This window comes from Capricornis sumatraensis, chromosome 9 (genome assembly GCF_032405125.1).
Source record: "Capricornis sumatraensis isolate serow.1 chromosome 9, serow.2, whole genome shotgun sequence".
NCBI lineage: Eukaryota > Metazoa > Chordata > Mammalia > Artiodactyla > Bovidae > Capricornis > Capricornis sumatraensis.
This window is the reverse complement of record NC_091077.1, coordinates 83,240,281-83,253,562: the sequence shown is the minus strand read 5'-3', so window position 1 is coordinate 83,253,562 and position 13,282 is coordinate 83,240,281. Positions and strand designations below refer to the sequence as shown.

Here is a 13,282-nt window from a genome sequence, read left to right as displayed (position 1 = left end):
ATTGTTTTGCACACATATTAACTCATCTAATCCTCATAATATCTGTAAAATACTAATAACAGGACTGTTCTCATTTTTTCACATGAAGACATTGAACTGTATAGAGGTAAAGTAGCTTGCCAAAGATATGTAACTAGCAAAGTAGTGGCTGTTTGTGAACCCAGGCCATTCAGTTCTGCTAGAATAGACTGGTTCTCACAATCACATTCCTGAAGACTGGAGCAGATTTTTAGCTAGTTGCACCCCCAGTAAAAATTGTTACTTCAGCTATAACAATATTTCCTTGACCAGTAATGTTGTGTAGAGAACCATGAGAAAAGCAGCTAACGTTTCCTGCTGTGATGCTCTGTAACATCCTTTGCCATGGGTTGATTTTGTCCATTGAACATACTTAGGAAGCAGTTCCAGCTCAATCCAGCAAAACTTTATTAAGAGACCATTGCATGTTAGGCACTTTTAATACAGATCTGGACATGAGGTGCAGTGCCAGCCTACCCATGTGCCAGCTTAGTGCCCTAAATAACCTGTTATATCTCAGCCAAGCCTTGGGAGGTGAGGATCTAAAATAGCAGAAGCATGTTTGGAGTACAACTTTAGCTCAAAAACTCTGTGAGAGGGCAGAGTGGTCCTGGGCCAGGGATAGGCATAGGTCCAAAATAGAGGGCTTCTCTGGAATCACCCTGCATACTGAACACAAGAGTGATATATCCTTGCAATGTCTCGGACTGAAATCTGTATATCGCTGTTGCAGCAACCTCATGTGAAGTGTGGGATGCTGGTTATTTTTATGCAGAAAGAAGGTTTGCTTAGGCCTGGTATTCTAAGTTTATAATGTAACAAATTTTAGGACAAAATCCAGCTCGAAACAGATTGCTGACTATTTAAATTGAGGAGCTGGAACAAAAAAGAAAAACATTTCTCGATCAGAAAAAAAAAAAAAGCTGAGAAGGGGAGCAGTTAGACTGGGAGAAAAACAGATCTGTTAGAAAAAGCCAAGACACACAACTTAAGGAGAAAACATCTCCACCCAGCAGGAAACCGTGACTTTAAGAAATACCACTGCAAAAGTTGCTACAAGATTTCTCACTGCATCGTCTTAGCTCAAGACTTACATTTAGGCACTGAAGAAGCCACTGGAGGTGTTTGTATTCTTGTGACAGTTTGAGTTCTTGTGTGTTTACAGCCTCGATGACAACACAGTGACTCAGAGTACTGTAAGATCTTTCTTTCTTTTTTTTTTTCCATTTATTGTCAGCAACATTAAGAGCACTTTGAAAACCAGACACTATGCCTAGATGTTTCTGCGCAATTAGATTTGGATTTAGGATTGCAATAGCAATCCATTCAGACAGCTAAAGAACAGAGAGGAAATGAAAGTTTAAAGACAGGGCTCTTCTAATATTGTAAAGCCTGAATTGTTGTTTGTTTGAAGCTTAGAGTGCCTTTATGCTTGATGACTGTGGCACGAAAGCTTTGAGACTCTTCAGAAATTTCTGAAAAAGAGAGTGCAATGAGATCATTGCATGAGAGTCCATGCATGTGGTAGAACTTCGACTCAGAAAGACAGGTTTGAATCTGGGGCCCTTCCTTTACTGACCGCTGATCTTTGGGTCACATGTCATGTTAGCTCCATCGGCAAAGTGGAGATGATACCCTGCCATACAAGAGTGTTCAGAGGAGTCACTGAAGACATACCACAAAGCATTTATCATAGCGGCAGCAACAGTTCTCCTTCCCAGGATACCATAATTTTGCCATCCTTCTTTGCTGCAGGACACACAAGATGTTTTAGGTGACATATATTATTTGGAAAACAGCAACAACAAATATTTTATATTTTTTATAAACTTTCTAGAATATTTTAAGGCAGCATTAGGTGGTTTTCTGTCTTAATCCATTGTGCAATTTGAGCCTGATATCACTGATGAATGTTCCAAAACGTGGGCAAAAAGCCCATGTGAGTTTTTAGAAATGTATTCCTATATCAGGAAACACTGGGAACTTTTTCATATCCTTCTTGGTAAGCATCTATGTCACTAAATATGGTCTATTCAGTGCATTCTCCTTAGTCCCCTCTTCTTAGCCATGGCCTCTGTCTGACCCATGACTGTCTATTTGTGGCTCTGTACATCTCAGAATGGAGAAACTGAAATAGAAACAGGAGGTCAGAGTGGTTGAAAGCCACTGAGGTCACATGTGGAATGATGACAGTGGAAGAAGATAAGATCAAGGATGTACCAGGGTACTTAGTCATAGGAAGCAGGAAGAAGTAGTAGGCTATTGTAGGAATACAGGAAGCTGTAGATCAAAGAACATTAAGACAACAAATGGTAAAGTTCTTATAAGAATTGTCCACATGGAAAACAAAGTTTCCTATAATTTTTCTGCTAATTAGCATCATAAGATATAAGAAAAGATGCATGAAATAAAGAACAAAAAGGGGAAAACTATTCAATGTTATGTAGTCTTCTTTGATGAAAATCACCCCTGTCTTTTGCATTTCAGTGTTGCATTTGAAGAATTTAATGTTTTCTAAGTCACAATGAGTCTTAAGCCCTTTAATAAATATTTTGCAACAGTGAGCACATTATGAGTACAGATCCCAATGCCATTGATGCATTTTAATTCTGTCTCATTTTTAAAGAACACTTGTCTTCCTCAACAGTTTTAGGATTGTAACTTTATAAAATATGATTTTCAATGGACAGTGATTACTATTGTCGTTCAGTTACTAAGTCTGTCCAACTCTTTACAACCCCGTGAGCTGTAGCAATCCAGGCTCTTCTGTCCTACCCTATCTCCTGGAGTTTGCTCAGATTCACATCTATTGAGTCAGTGATGCCATCCAGCCATCTCATACTCTGCCACCCTCTTCTTCTTTGGCCTTCAATCTTCCCCGACATCATGGTCTTTTCCAGTGAGTCAGCTCTTCCCAGCTCTTCCCGTCAGGTGGCTAAAGTAATAGAGCTTCAGCATTAGCGACAGTCCTTCCAATGAATATTCAGGGTTGATTTCCCTTAGGAATTACTGATTTGATCCCCTCACAAGTCCAAGGGACTCTCAAGAGTCTTCTCTAGCACCACAATTCAAAAACACCAGTTCTTTAGCACTTAGCCTTCTTTATGGACCGACTCTCACATTCGTACATGACTACTGGAAAAACCATTAGCTTTGACAATATGGGCCTTTGTCTGTGACTTCTCTGCTTTTTAATATGCTGTCTAGGTTTGTCATAGCCTTCCTTCCAAGGAGCAAATGTCTTTTAACTTCATGTCTGCAGTCACCATCTGTAGTAGTTTTGGCGTCCAAGAAAGTAAAATCTGTCACTGCTTCTATTTTTTCCCCTACTATTTGCCATGAAGTGATAGGACTGGATGCCATGATCTTAAGTTTTTTTGAATATTGACTTTTAAGCCAGCTTTTTCACTCTCCTCTTTTCACCCTCACCAAGAGACGCTTTAGCTCCTCTTTGCTTTCTACCATCAGAGTGATATCATCTGCATTATGAGAATGCTGATATTTCTCCTGGTAATCTTGATTCCAGCTTGTGATTTATGTAGCCTGGCATTTCACATGATTGCTATTATTCAGTTATGTATTACTGAACCAATTAAAAGTTATGGAAATGGGGTTGATTTTTTTAAAAATTTAATTATAAAACAAATATTTTGTGATGTGATCACAACTACAATTTTATTTTTATTATTACTGAAGTGACCAACAACAGTTTTATTTTTATTATTACTGAAGTGTCCAATAACGTCAGAAAGTTGAATTATAAGCACAGACTCTGGGAGAAAATGATCAATCTCAAGAAGGTCAGCCTTGCCAGTTCTGTACTATCTCAGTTACACAAAAACCACACACTAGATGAATCAACTTAATATAAAATTAAATGGTAGAATGAAATGACTGCTCAGAGTAGTTGTTCAAGTTTTAAACTAGTTTTACCCACTGGCATAATCAAAATTACAAGCCAGTAATAGACTCAGTCATCTATTTCAAAATGCAAATAATCAAGTGGATTTTTGGCTTTAGCCTTTATATTTCTTAATCTCCTGAGTTCAAAAGAATTACAAATTTATGATAGACTCTATTGTGGCATTTAAATGATGTCTTTTCTCTTTTGTAGGTGGATCTTCTAGTCCCTACCAAAGTGACTGGCATTATCACACAAGGAGCTAAAGATTTTGGTCATGTGCAGTTTGTAGGCTCCTACAAACTAGCTTACAGCAATGATGGAGAACACTGGACCGTATACCAGGATGGAAAACAAAGAAAAGATAAGGTAAGTCATTCTGGTGATTTATGACATGCAGAAGTGGAGGAGCAAATTGTTTAACATTTTTAATTTCCTTGATTATTTTGATAATTAGGGATTGTAGAATTATAATTAGAAGCGAACAGATTTGATTACTAATTCATTGTTTCTTGTTGAGTTTCTTTGATTGTGTTTTAATTTGTAGATTTAATTTTTGAGCCATAAAATGTTTTAATATTAAAATAATCAACATATATTTGTATACCTAAACTGCACCATAAAATCTCTAATTATTTTTCCAAGAAAGTTCTTAGTGTGTCGAACATCATTTCTTAGTTAGCGTTTGATGGCCTGAATGTCTTTGGGACCTTGGAGAATGAAAGTGCTTAAGGAAACTATCAATAGTTAATTGGATCAAATGGTAAAATATGGCCTTACATTAATGAAATTGAATTTGTTGCTTAGAGTTTTTGTGCAAGAAATATAGCTTTCTGAACACATAAGGAGAAATGAAATATCTTAGTTCAGTGATGTGGGGGGAAATATACTTTCATCCAAGTTCAGCATTTCTGGGTTAATAACGATTTTTTCCATATTCTGTAACACCTTTATTTCCTTACTGTTGTTTGTTATTAACCAATAGAAAGGTTGGGAATATCTTTCTCTCTTCAAATATCCAAAGTAGAAGATTTAATTTTCCCAGAAATACTAAGACCAGAGTGGCTATTTCAATAGGTCTACAAAGTCTGAATTTAATTAACAGGAAATTCATTTTAGGGGAGATGTGCTTTTAGTTTTAGATTACAAAAACTACAATTACTTACATTTTAATATCTCAGAACATGCCCATTTAGCATCTCAGGATGGACACATTCACTTAACATCTCAGAAAACACATATTTTGAGCTTTAACATCTCAGAAATTGGTGTATCTCAATATCACAATTTAATTGGAAGCTTACTATTTTCTAGAAGAATATAAAAAATGGCATGTTTTATAATCAGAGGCATCTTCAATTGAATGAATATTGAATATTTTGTAAAATGTCTTCAAATTTTTTATGTGTAGACAAATATCTGCTATAATTTATAGCAAATAACTCCTTCAATTCCTGTTTTCACCTTTTACAGTAGGCATTTTTATGTGTAAAGAGTGAAAATATATTCTGTAAGGTGTAATTTTTCATAAATTATACAGTTCTTAAAATTATTTTTAAGGTAAGTATTCTCATCTATAATTCATGCAGTATTCACTGAAAAGCATATATCTGTAATATTAAAATCCTTATGTAGTCCAATTTAGAGAAGAGGTGTAAACTATTGTGCTCATGAAGTACTTCATTATCTTCATTTATATTAAGCATATGATTTAATTGTTATTTGTGAATCATTTTTAAATTTCATTAATTGATATATTGGACATATGTGTATTAATTCATTTTATTTCATTATCTCAGTCTAAAATGTACATAAAATTTTGGTGTCAAGTTGGCCAAGTAATTTGATAGTGTTGTTCTGGTTTCCTATATTCTTACTGATTTTCTATCTACTTGTACTATTAGTAACAGAGACAGTAATGTGAAAATCTCCAACCCCAATTGTTGATTTCTCTATTTCTCCTGGCAGTTATATTGGTATTTACTTCATGTATTTTGAAAGTCTGTTAAAAAATATATGAATCATTAGGGTTGTAATGTGTTTTTGATCAAATAACTTTTATCATTAGAATAGGACCTTCTTAATTCCCCGTGGTATTTCTGCTTTGAAACTTACTTTGCTTCTATCCATAGAGGTACTCTAGCTTCCTTTTGATTAGTACTGCATTGGTATATGTTTTTCTCCATCTTTTTGCTATTAACTATTTCTGCTTTATATTTTAAATGTATTTTTTCTATCCAGCATAAGATTTTTTCCTTTTTTCCAATTCAACTATCTCTGCTTTTCAATGGAGCATTTAGACCATTTGTGTTTGATATGAGTATTGAAGTGATTGGGTTTAAATCTCATCTTGTTATTTATTTCCTATGTATCTCATCTTTTCTTTCATTTTGTTTCCTGTTTTCAGCCTTCTTTTGAATTAATTGAATTTTTTTAGTGATTCCATTGTTTTTCATTTGTTGACTTATTTGCCATAACTTTTTTTTATTTTAGTGATTCTTTTAGTTTGTAATATAAATATGACAGCTGGCTAAACTCAGCCAATATAACTAGTAGTTTTAAAATTAGATTTAGCTGTTCTGTTTTTAATATTATAGATTGGTACATTGAAGAAAAACCTTAATAAGTTCACTATTTATTACCAAAGAAAGCAACTAGCACCAATAAACCAATAACATAAGAATGCTGCAGTTACTCTCATAATAAAAAAATACCTTATGTATAAGAAGGAAGTATAGGGCATAAACATCTCCATTCCTACAGAGAAGGGAATTTTATAAAATAAGTGAGAAAATGGATTGCATGTGTTATTTTAGCACTTGGAAATACAAGCATCTTACACACACACACCAATCAAGGTATGTTTTTATATTTATATGTATGTGTGTGTGTATATATATATCTCCAAGTAGTTGTGTTTTGTGTTGGTATTACTATTAATACTAGGAAATTAAGGGTGAAAGTGAAGTTGCTCAGTCATGTTCGACTCTTTTCGACCCCATGGACTGTAGCCTATCAGGCTCCTCCGTCCATGGCATTTTCCAGGCAAGAGTGCTGGAGTGGATTGCCACTTCAGTTTCATATATTTATAGAACTGTTCTTTTTCTTCTTTCAAGAGGTCCTACACAACTCAGCAATTAACTTTTCTGAAGTTGAATAAACCATCTTCTCTTGATTCTTATTATTTATATCTTGTTTTCTGTGGTTACTTGCCATAAGAGGAAAAGGTCTTCAATAAATTCATTTCTTACAAGTATAAAGTCAACCACAAGCTTTCATTCAAATAAATATAATAAATGAATGTTTCACAGCAAAACGTATGCCTGTGAAATGTTTTATATATGCACTTTTCAAAGGAAATATTCACAAAAGTTACCTATCTTGTTTTCTGTTTTTACCCAACACTTCCTCTAATCAATTTTGGGGGCTATGGATGTGGAAGTCTAATGTAGATCTAGAAACAAGATTAATGTTGTGAAAACAATGACAAGGAAAAATTATGTATATGTATAGAAAGAAAGAAAGTGAAGTCACTCAGTCGTGTCCGACTCTTTGCGACCGCATGGACTGCAGCCTACCAGGCTCCTCCGTCCATGGGATTTTCCAGGCAGGAGTACTGGAGTGGGCTTCCCTGGTGGCCCAGCTGGTAAAGAATCCACCTACAATGTGAGTAGACCTGGGTTCAATCCCTGAGTTGGGGAGATACCCGGGAGAAGGGAAAGGCTACCCACTCCAGTATTCCGGCCTGGAGAATTCCATGGAGAGTCCATGGGGTCACAAAGATTTGGACATGACTGAGTGACTTTCAGTTCAATCAATTCAATGTATATGTATCAGTTCAGTTCAGTTTAGTCACTCAGTCGTGTCCAACTCTTTGCGACCCCATGAATTGCAGCACGCCAGGCTTCCCTGTCCATCACCAACTCCCAGAGTTCACTCAAACTCTTGTCCATCGAGTCGGAGATGGCCATCCAGCCATCTAATCCTCTGTCATCCCCTTTTCCTTCTGCCCCCAATCCCTCCCAGCATCAGAGTCTTTTCCAATGTATAGGAGTATCTAAATATATGCATGAATGTGCGTGTGTATGTGTGTACATATACAACAAAAGTTACTTGCAGGAATAGACATGCCTTGTTCTCATCATTAAAATGTCACTTTCTCATTTACCTTCTCTGAGCTTTCTTAAGAATTGACTTTAGTATTCTATTTTTGAACAAAATTCTCCATGAAATTTTTTTGCTATGGAGCATGTGATAATACTTCTCTCAGTACAATCCCTACATTCTTATCAATATTTTTTCTTTCTAGTCTACAATATTTTCTAACATTTAATTTTGTATTTCTTTCCAACATGGATTCAGATTCTTTCATTTAAAAGTCAAATGTTCCTTTGCTCTCATGAAAGTGACATTTGTTTTTGTACTCTTGGAGCTGTTTTACTGCAAATTTAAGCAGGAAAATTGCAAAATTTGACAGACACTTTCTGTATTTAATTTTTAAGGTTAGAAGCCAAAATAATAAATTTCAGGAAGAGTACTTCTATGGAAAAAGTAGATATGAAAATTGGTTTTCTGAACCAATGTATTAGTCATAATATGGTTTTTAAGTAGACCTGAATTTACACCATGGGAGCTTTCTTCTTTGGGAGAAGAAAAAAAATGCTGGTAATAGTCTATTTTGTCTCTCCCCTGAAATTACCCTGTTTAAAAAAATAATAATAATAAGTTAAAAAACTGCAACTTCATTCTGGGTTTTCTGTAAAAGAAAATCCTAAACCCTGCTTTTTGTTGGTTCTTAAAAAGATGAATTCCGTATAGTCATCAAGAACTATTCTGCAACTTGGTGAACTCTCTAATTCAGTAGTTACCAAAATTTTCTGATTATAACACTCATGGGGGAGCTAGTTAGAAACACAGTTTTCTGGGCTCTGCCTCATACTCTGCAGGGAGGCTCTGGGAATTTAAATGTTTACAAAAGCCTAAGCTAATTTAAATAATAAGCAAAGATGACTCTAATCAATACCAAAACTCAAATTAAGCTTTCTGAACTAAATACAGTTTTGTATTTTTCTAATGAGAATGGAACTTATTCCTTAGGGCTTTGTTTGCCCTCTAATTTGTCAGTAGAAATCAATATGAATTGGTGCTTCCAAAAGCAGGTTTAGATTTTGATATGTTTACCAGTTCTCTTATGAACACCAGAAAGTTACAGGTACTAGTTTTAAACAAATTTTAAATTTAAATAGATTTAAGTAGTTAGGAATACAGATTTTCTGGGAAAGCATCTAGAAGAATGTGAAATACGTGTTCTGCAGTTATTGTGTCCTCCATGCCATATGTAAGGTGGCAGGGGCGGGGGGTGGATGTCTGAATATGACATAGTGGCTCAAAGAACTCTCAGCCTAATAAGGAACTCAGGAAAGATGGAAAAACTTTGATTCATTCAGCTTATTTTAAAGAATCAAAATATCCTCTACCCAGTGTATTATTTGATAAAACAACTCTAGGAAAGAAGTAGCACAGAGGTCCATTTCAAAAAGTTTGTGACTCTCCAATAGAAAAAAAAAATTCCTTGTCCTTCCCTCTTGCCTTTCTTTTCTCAACTCAGTGTGAAAAAGAGGAGCAATAGCATAACAGTCCTTATTAATACAGCCTGCAAATCTGTATCGGAGAGTATATTCAAATCCAAGAGTAATTACAAATGCCGCAGGGCATGCTCTCTTTCCTGCTGACGCTAGCACTCCCAGGTAGCTGAAATTAAATTTGAATACTTAAGCCTTGAAAGTCCAGCTCATCAGTGAAGCAAACTGAAGAAGACATCATTCCAGCAGTCAATACCCATGCTGTTCCTTTGAAATTTGATTTGGACCAGAAATTTAGAACCTGAAGAATGCCTAAGTGCAACCAAAAGTGGAGTCCAGCTGCTTGCCACGCAAAAAAAAAAAAAACAATAAAGAGGCAGAGCTGATGCAAAGGAAAGTTTGCTTTATTTTGGATGCTGGTCCAAAGGCCAACTCCTGCCCTGACAATCAGAGGTCAATGGCACCCTACTCCAGTACTCTTGCCTGGAAAATCCCATGGACAGAGGAGCCTGGTGGGCTGCAGTCCATGAGGTCGCAAAGAGTCGGACACGACTGAGTGACTTCACTTTCACTTTTCACTTTCATGCGTTGCAGAAGGAAATGGCAACCCTCTCCAGTGTTCTTGCCTGGAGAATCCCGGGGACGGGGGAGCCTGGTGGGCTGCCATCTATGGGGTCACACAGAGTCGGACATGACTGAAGTGACTTAGCAGCAGCAGCAGCTTAGCAGAGGGAGAAGGCTACATGTAGAAACAATAGTCAACTCTTGACAGTTGGCTTGAAATTGGTCATTGGTGGCCTGACCAGCATCATCTTGATTATTTTAGGTACAGTTAATCTTCAGTTCTGTGTTTGGCTTGTTCTCATTTCCTTGAGGCCAATTCTTGGAATTGTGGCAGCTTATGTCGTGACTGGTGCGAGTTTCAGCATCTAAAAGACAGCTCATAAGATACAGCTCAATATTATCTATAGCCCTTGAGGAGCAACTGAAGGGCTATACTTAATGACAACATTATTAGTATTTGGTCTCTTTTGACTGTTTTCCTTTGTTCCTGTATTGTCTCACTTCTGATTAAACTTAGTCTGGGCTAAAGTTTTTCCACAGAAAAAAGCAGGCAGAGAAAATGCAGAGTAAGGAAAAGAAGGTCCTGCTTCATTTCACTAGGAAGTAAATAAAAGGAATCCTCAGGAGCAGTCAATGAGGAGGATGCTAGCAGGATAAAATGAAAGGGGTGAATTGGTCTTTCAAGGAGGACCAGCTACATGTTTTGGAATAGCAAGATCAAGGGCAATCTCTCCATCTTGCATGGACACCCTTCATCTCATTCATTCAGAGTCCTCTTGCTGTATTCAAATAAGGCAGGAAGGGAAAGAAAAGCTGATTTCCAAGGATTAATTGACTTCACACAAAACACTTGAATTTAAAAATAGCAAGTGACTTGTGCCCCTATTTGCTAGAGATTCGTGATATAGACACAGTAGTGTACTTACTCAGGGATTTGGTGAGTGACTTAATTGGAAGTTAAAGAGACAAGGATATAGTTTCAGCATTGTCTGAATTTAAGTACAGTGTTATTTAAATAAACACCATCTGGTATCAGCTGTTATTTACAATTTTATCTGCTTTCTTCCCTTGTTGTAATTCAATATTATGGGACCCGACTACTATAGTAGTTGGTGTAAAGAATACAAAATTGCCTATGTTCACATAAATGGGAGTGTTATAGGATTTTGAAACTTAGGACACCATCTGAGAATATTCATATTCTGGCAGAATATAAAGTTCAATGATGAGCTGACACTTTTAAATTTTAAATTGTATTAAATATCTCTGCCCAGGAGTAGATGTAGATCACTTCAGTTCAGTGGCTCAGTCGTGTCTGACTCTTTGCGACTCCACAAATCACAGCATGCCAGACCTCCCTGTCCATCACCAACTCCCGGAGTTCACCCAAACGCATGTCCATCAAGTCGGTGACGCCATCCAGCCATCTCATCCTCGGTCGTCCCCTTCTCCTCCTGTCCCCAATCCCTCCCAGCATCAGGGTCTTTTCCAATGAGTCAACTCTTCGCATCAGGTGGCCAAAGTATTGGAGTTTCAGCCTCAGCATCAGTCCTTCCAATGAACACCCAGGACTGATCTCCTTTGGGATGGACTGATTAGGTCTCCTTGCAGTCCAAGGGACTCTCAAGAGTCTTCTCCAACACCACAGTTCAAAAACATCAATTCTTCAGCACTCAGCTTTCTTCACAGTCCAACTGTCACATCCATACATGACCACAGGAAAAACCATAGCCTTGACTAGCCAGACTGTTGGCAAAGTAATGTCTCTGCTTTTTAATATGCTATCCTGGTTGGTCATAACTTTTCTTCCAAGGAGTAAGTGTCGTTTTATTTCATGGCTGCAATCACCATCTGCAGTGATTTTGGAGCCCAAAAAAATAAAGTCTGACACTGTTTCCACTGTTTCCCCATCTACTTCCCATGAGGTGATGGGACCAGATGCCATGATCTTCGTTTTCTGACTGTTGAGCTTTAAACCAACTTTTTCACTCTCCTCTTTCACTTTCATCAAGAGGCTTTTTAGTTCCTCTTCACTTTCTGCCATAATGGTGGTGTCATCTGCATATCTGAGGTTATTGATATTTCTCCTGGCAATCTGGATTACAGCTTGTGCTTCTTCCAGCCCAGCGTTTCTCACGATGTACTCTGCACAGAAGTTAAATAAGCAGGGTAACAATATACAGCCTTGACGTACTCCTTTTCCTATTTGGAACCAGTCTGTTGTTCCATGTCCAGTTCTAACTGTTGCTTCCTGACCTGCATGTAGATAGAGGGAGGTAATAGTTAATGTTACAATTCCACTTTTAATGCAATAAAAACTTCATGGAATTAAGGGATTAAAAGATTAAAAGTTCAGTTATTTCAATATATACACTAACTTTAAAATTCAAGGAAGCCCTGTAATTCCTTGTTGTTGTTGTTCATTCACAAATTTGTGTCTGACTCTTTGTGACCCCATGAACTGCAGCACACCAGGCTTACCTGTCCGTCATCATCTCCCAGAGTTTGCTCAAACTTTGTCCATTGAGTTGGTGATGTCATGCAACCACTTCATCCTCTATTGCCCTCTTCTATACCTGCCCTCAATCTTTCCCAGCATCAGGATCTTTTACAGTGAGTCAGCTGTTCACATCAGATGGCCGAAGTATTGGAGTTTTGGCTTTAGCATCAGTTCCTCCAGTGAATATTCAGGGTTGATTTTCTTTAGCATGGACAATTTTCTTCTCCTTGATGTCCAAGGGACTCTCAAGAGTCTTCTTCAATACCAAAATTCAAAAGCATCAATTCTTTTGCACTCAGCCTTCATTATGGTCCAACTCTCGCATCCATACATGACTACTGGAAAAATCATAGCTTTGCCTATATGGATATTTGTCTTGTCAGCAAAGTGATTTCTCTGCTTTTTAATATGCTGTCTAGATTTGTCATACCTTTTCTTTCAAAGAGCAAGCGTCTTTTAATTTCGTGGCTGCAGTCACTATCCACAGTAATTTTGGAGCCCAAGAAAATAAAACCAGATACCATTCCCACTTTTTCCCCTTCTGTTTGCCATGAAGTGATGTAATCTGATGCCATGATCTTAGATTTTAAATGTTGAGTTTTAAGCCTGCTTTTTCACTCTCCTCTTTCACCCTAATCAAGAGACTCTTTATTTCCTCTTCACTTTCTGCCATTAGAGTGGCATCATCTACATATCTGAGTTCATTGATATTTTTCC

The 13,282-nt window shown here is 37.0% G+C and overlaps 1 protein-coding gene across 1 annotated transcript in view; it reads left to right on the top strand.

Annotated features, from left to right (window-relative positions):
* Positions 1–13,282, top strand: part of EDIL3 (EGF like repeats and discoidin domains 3) — a 335,221-nt gene that overhangs the window by 279,878 nt on the left and 42,061 nt on the right. The window contains exon 10 of the mRNA XM_068981124.1: positions 4,133–4,288. Within this exon, the coding sequence (XP_068837225.1) occupies positions 4,133–4,288 (156 nt within the window). The remainder of the gene's footprint in view (positions 1–4,132; positions 4,289–13,282) is intronic.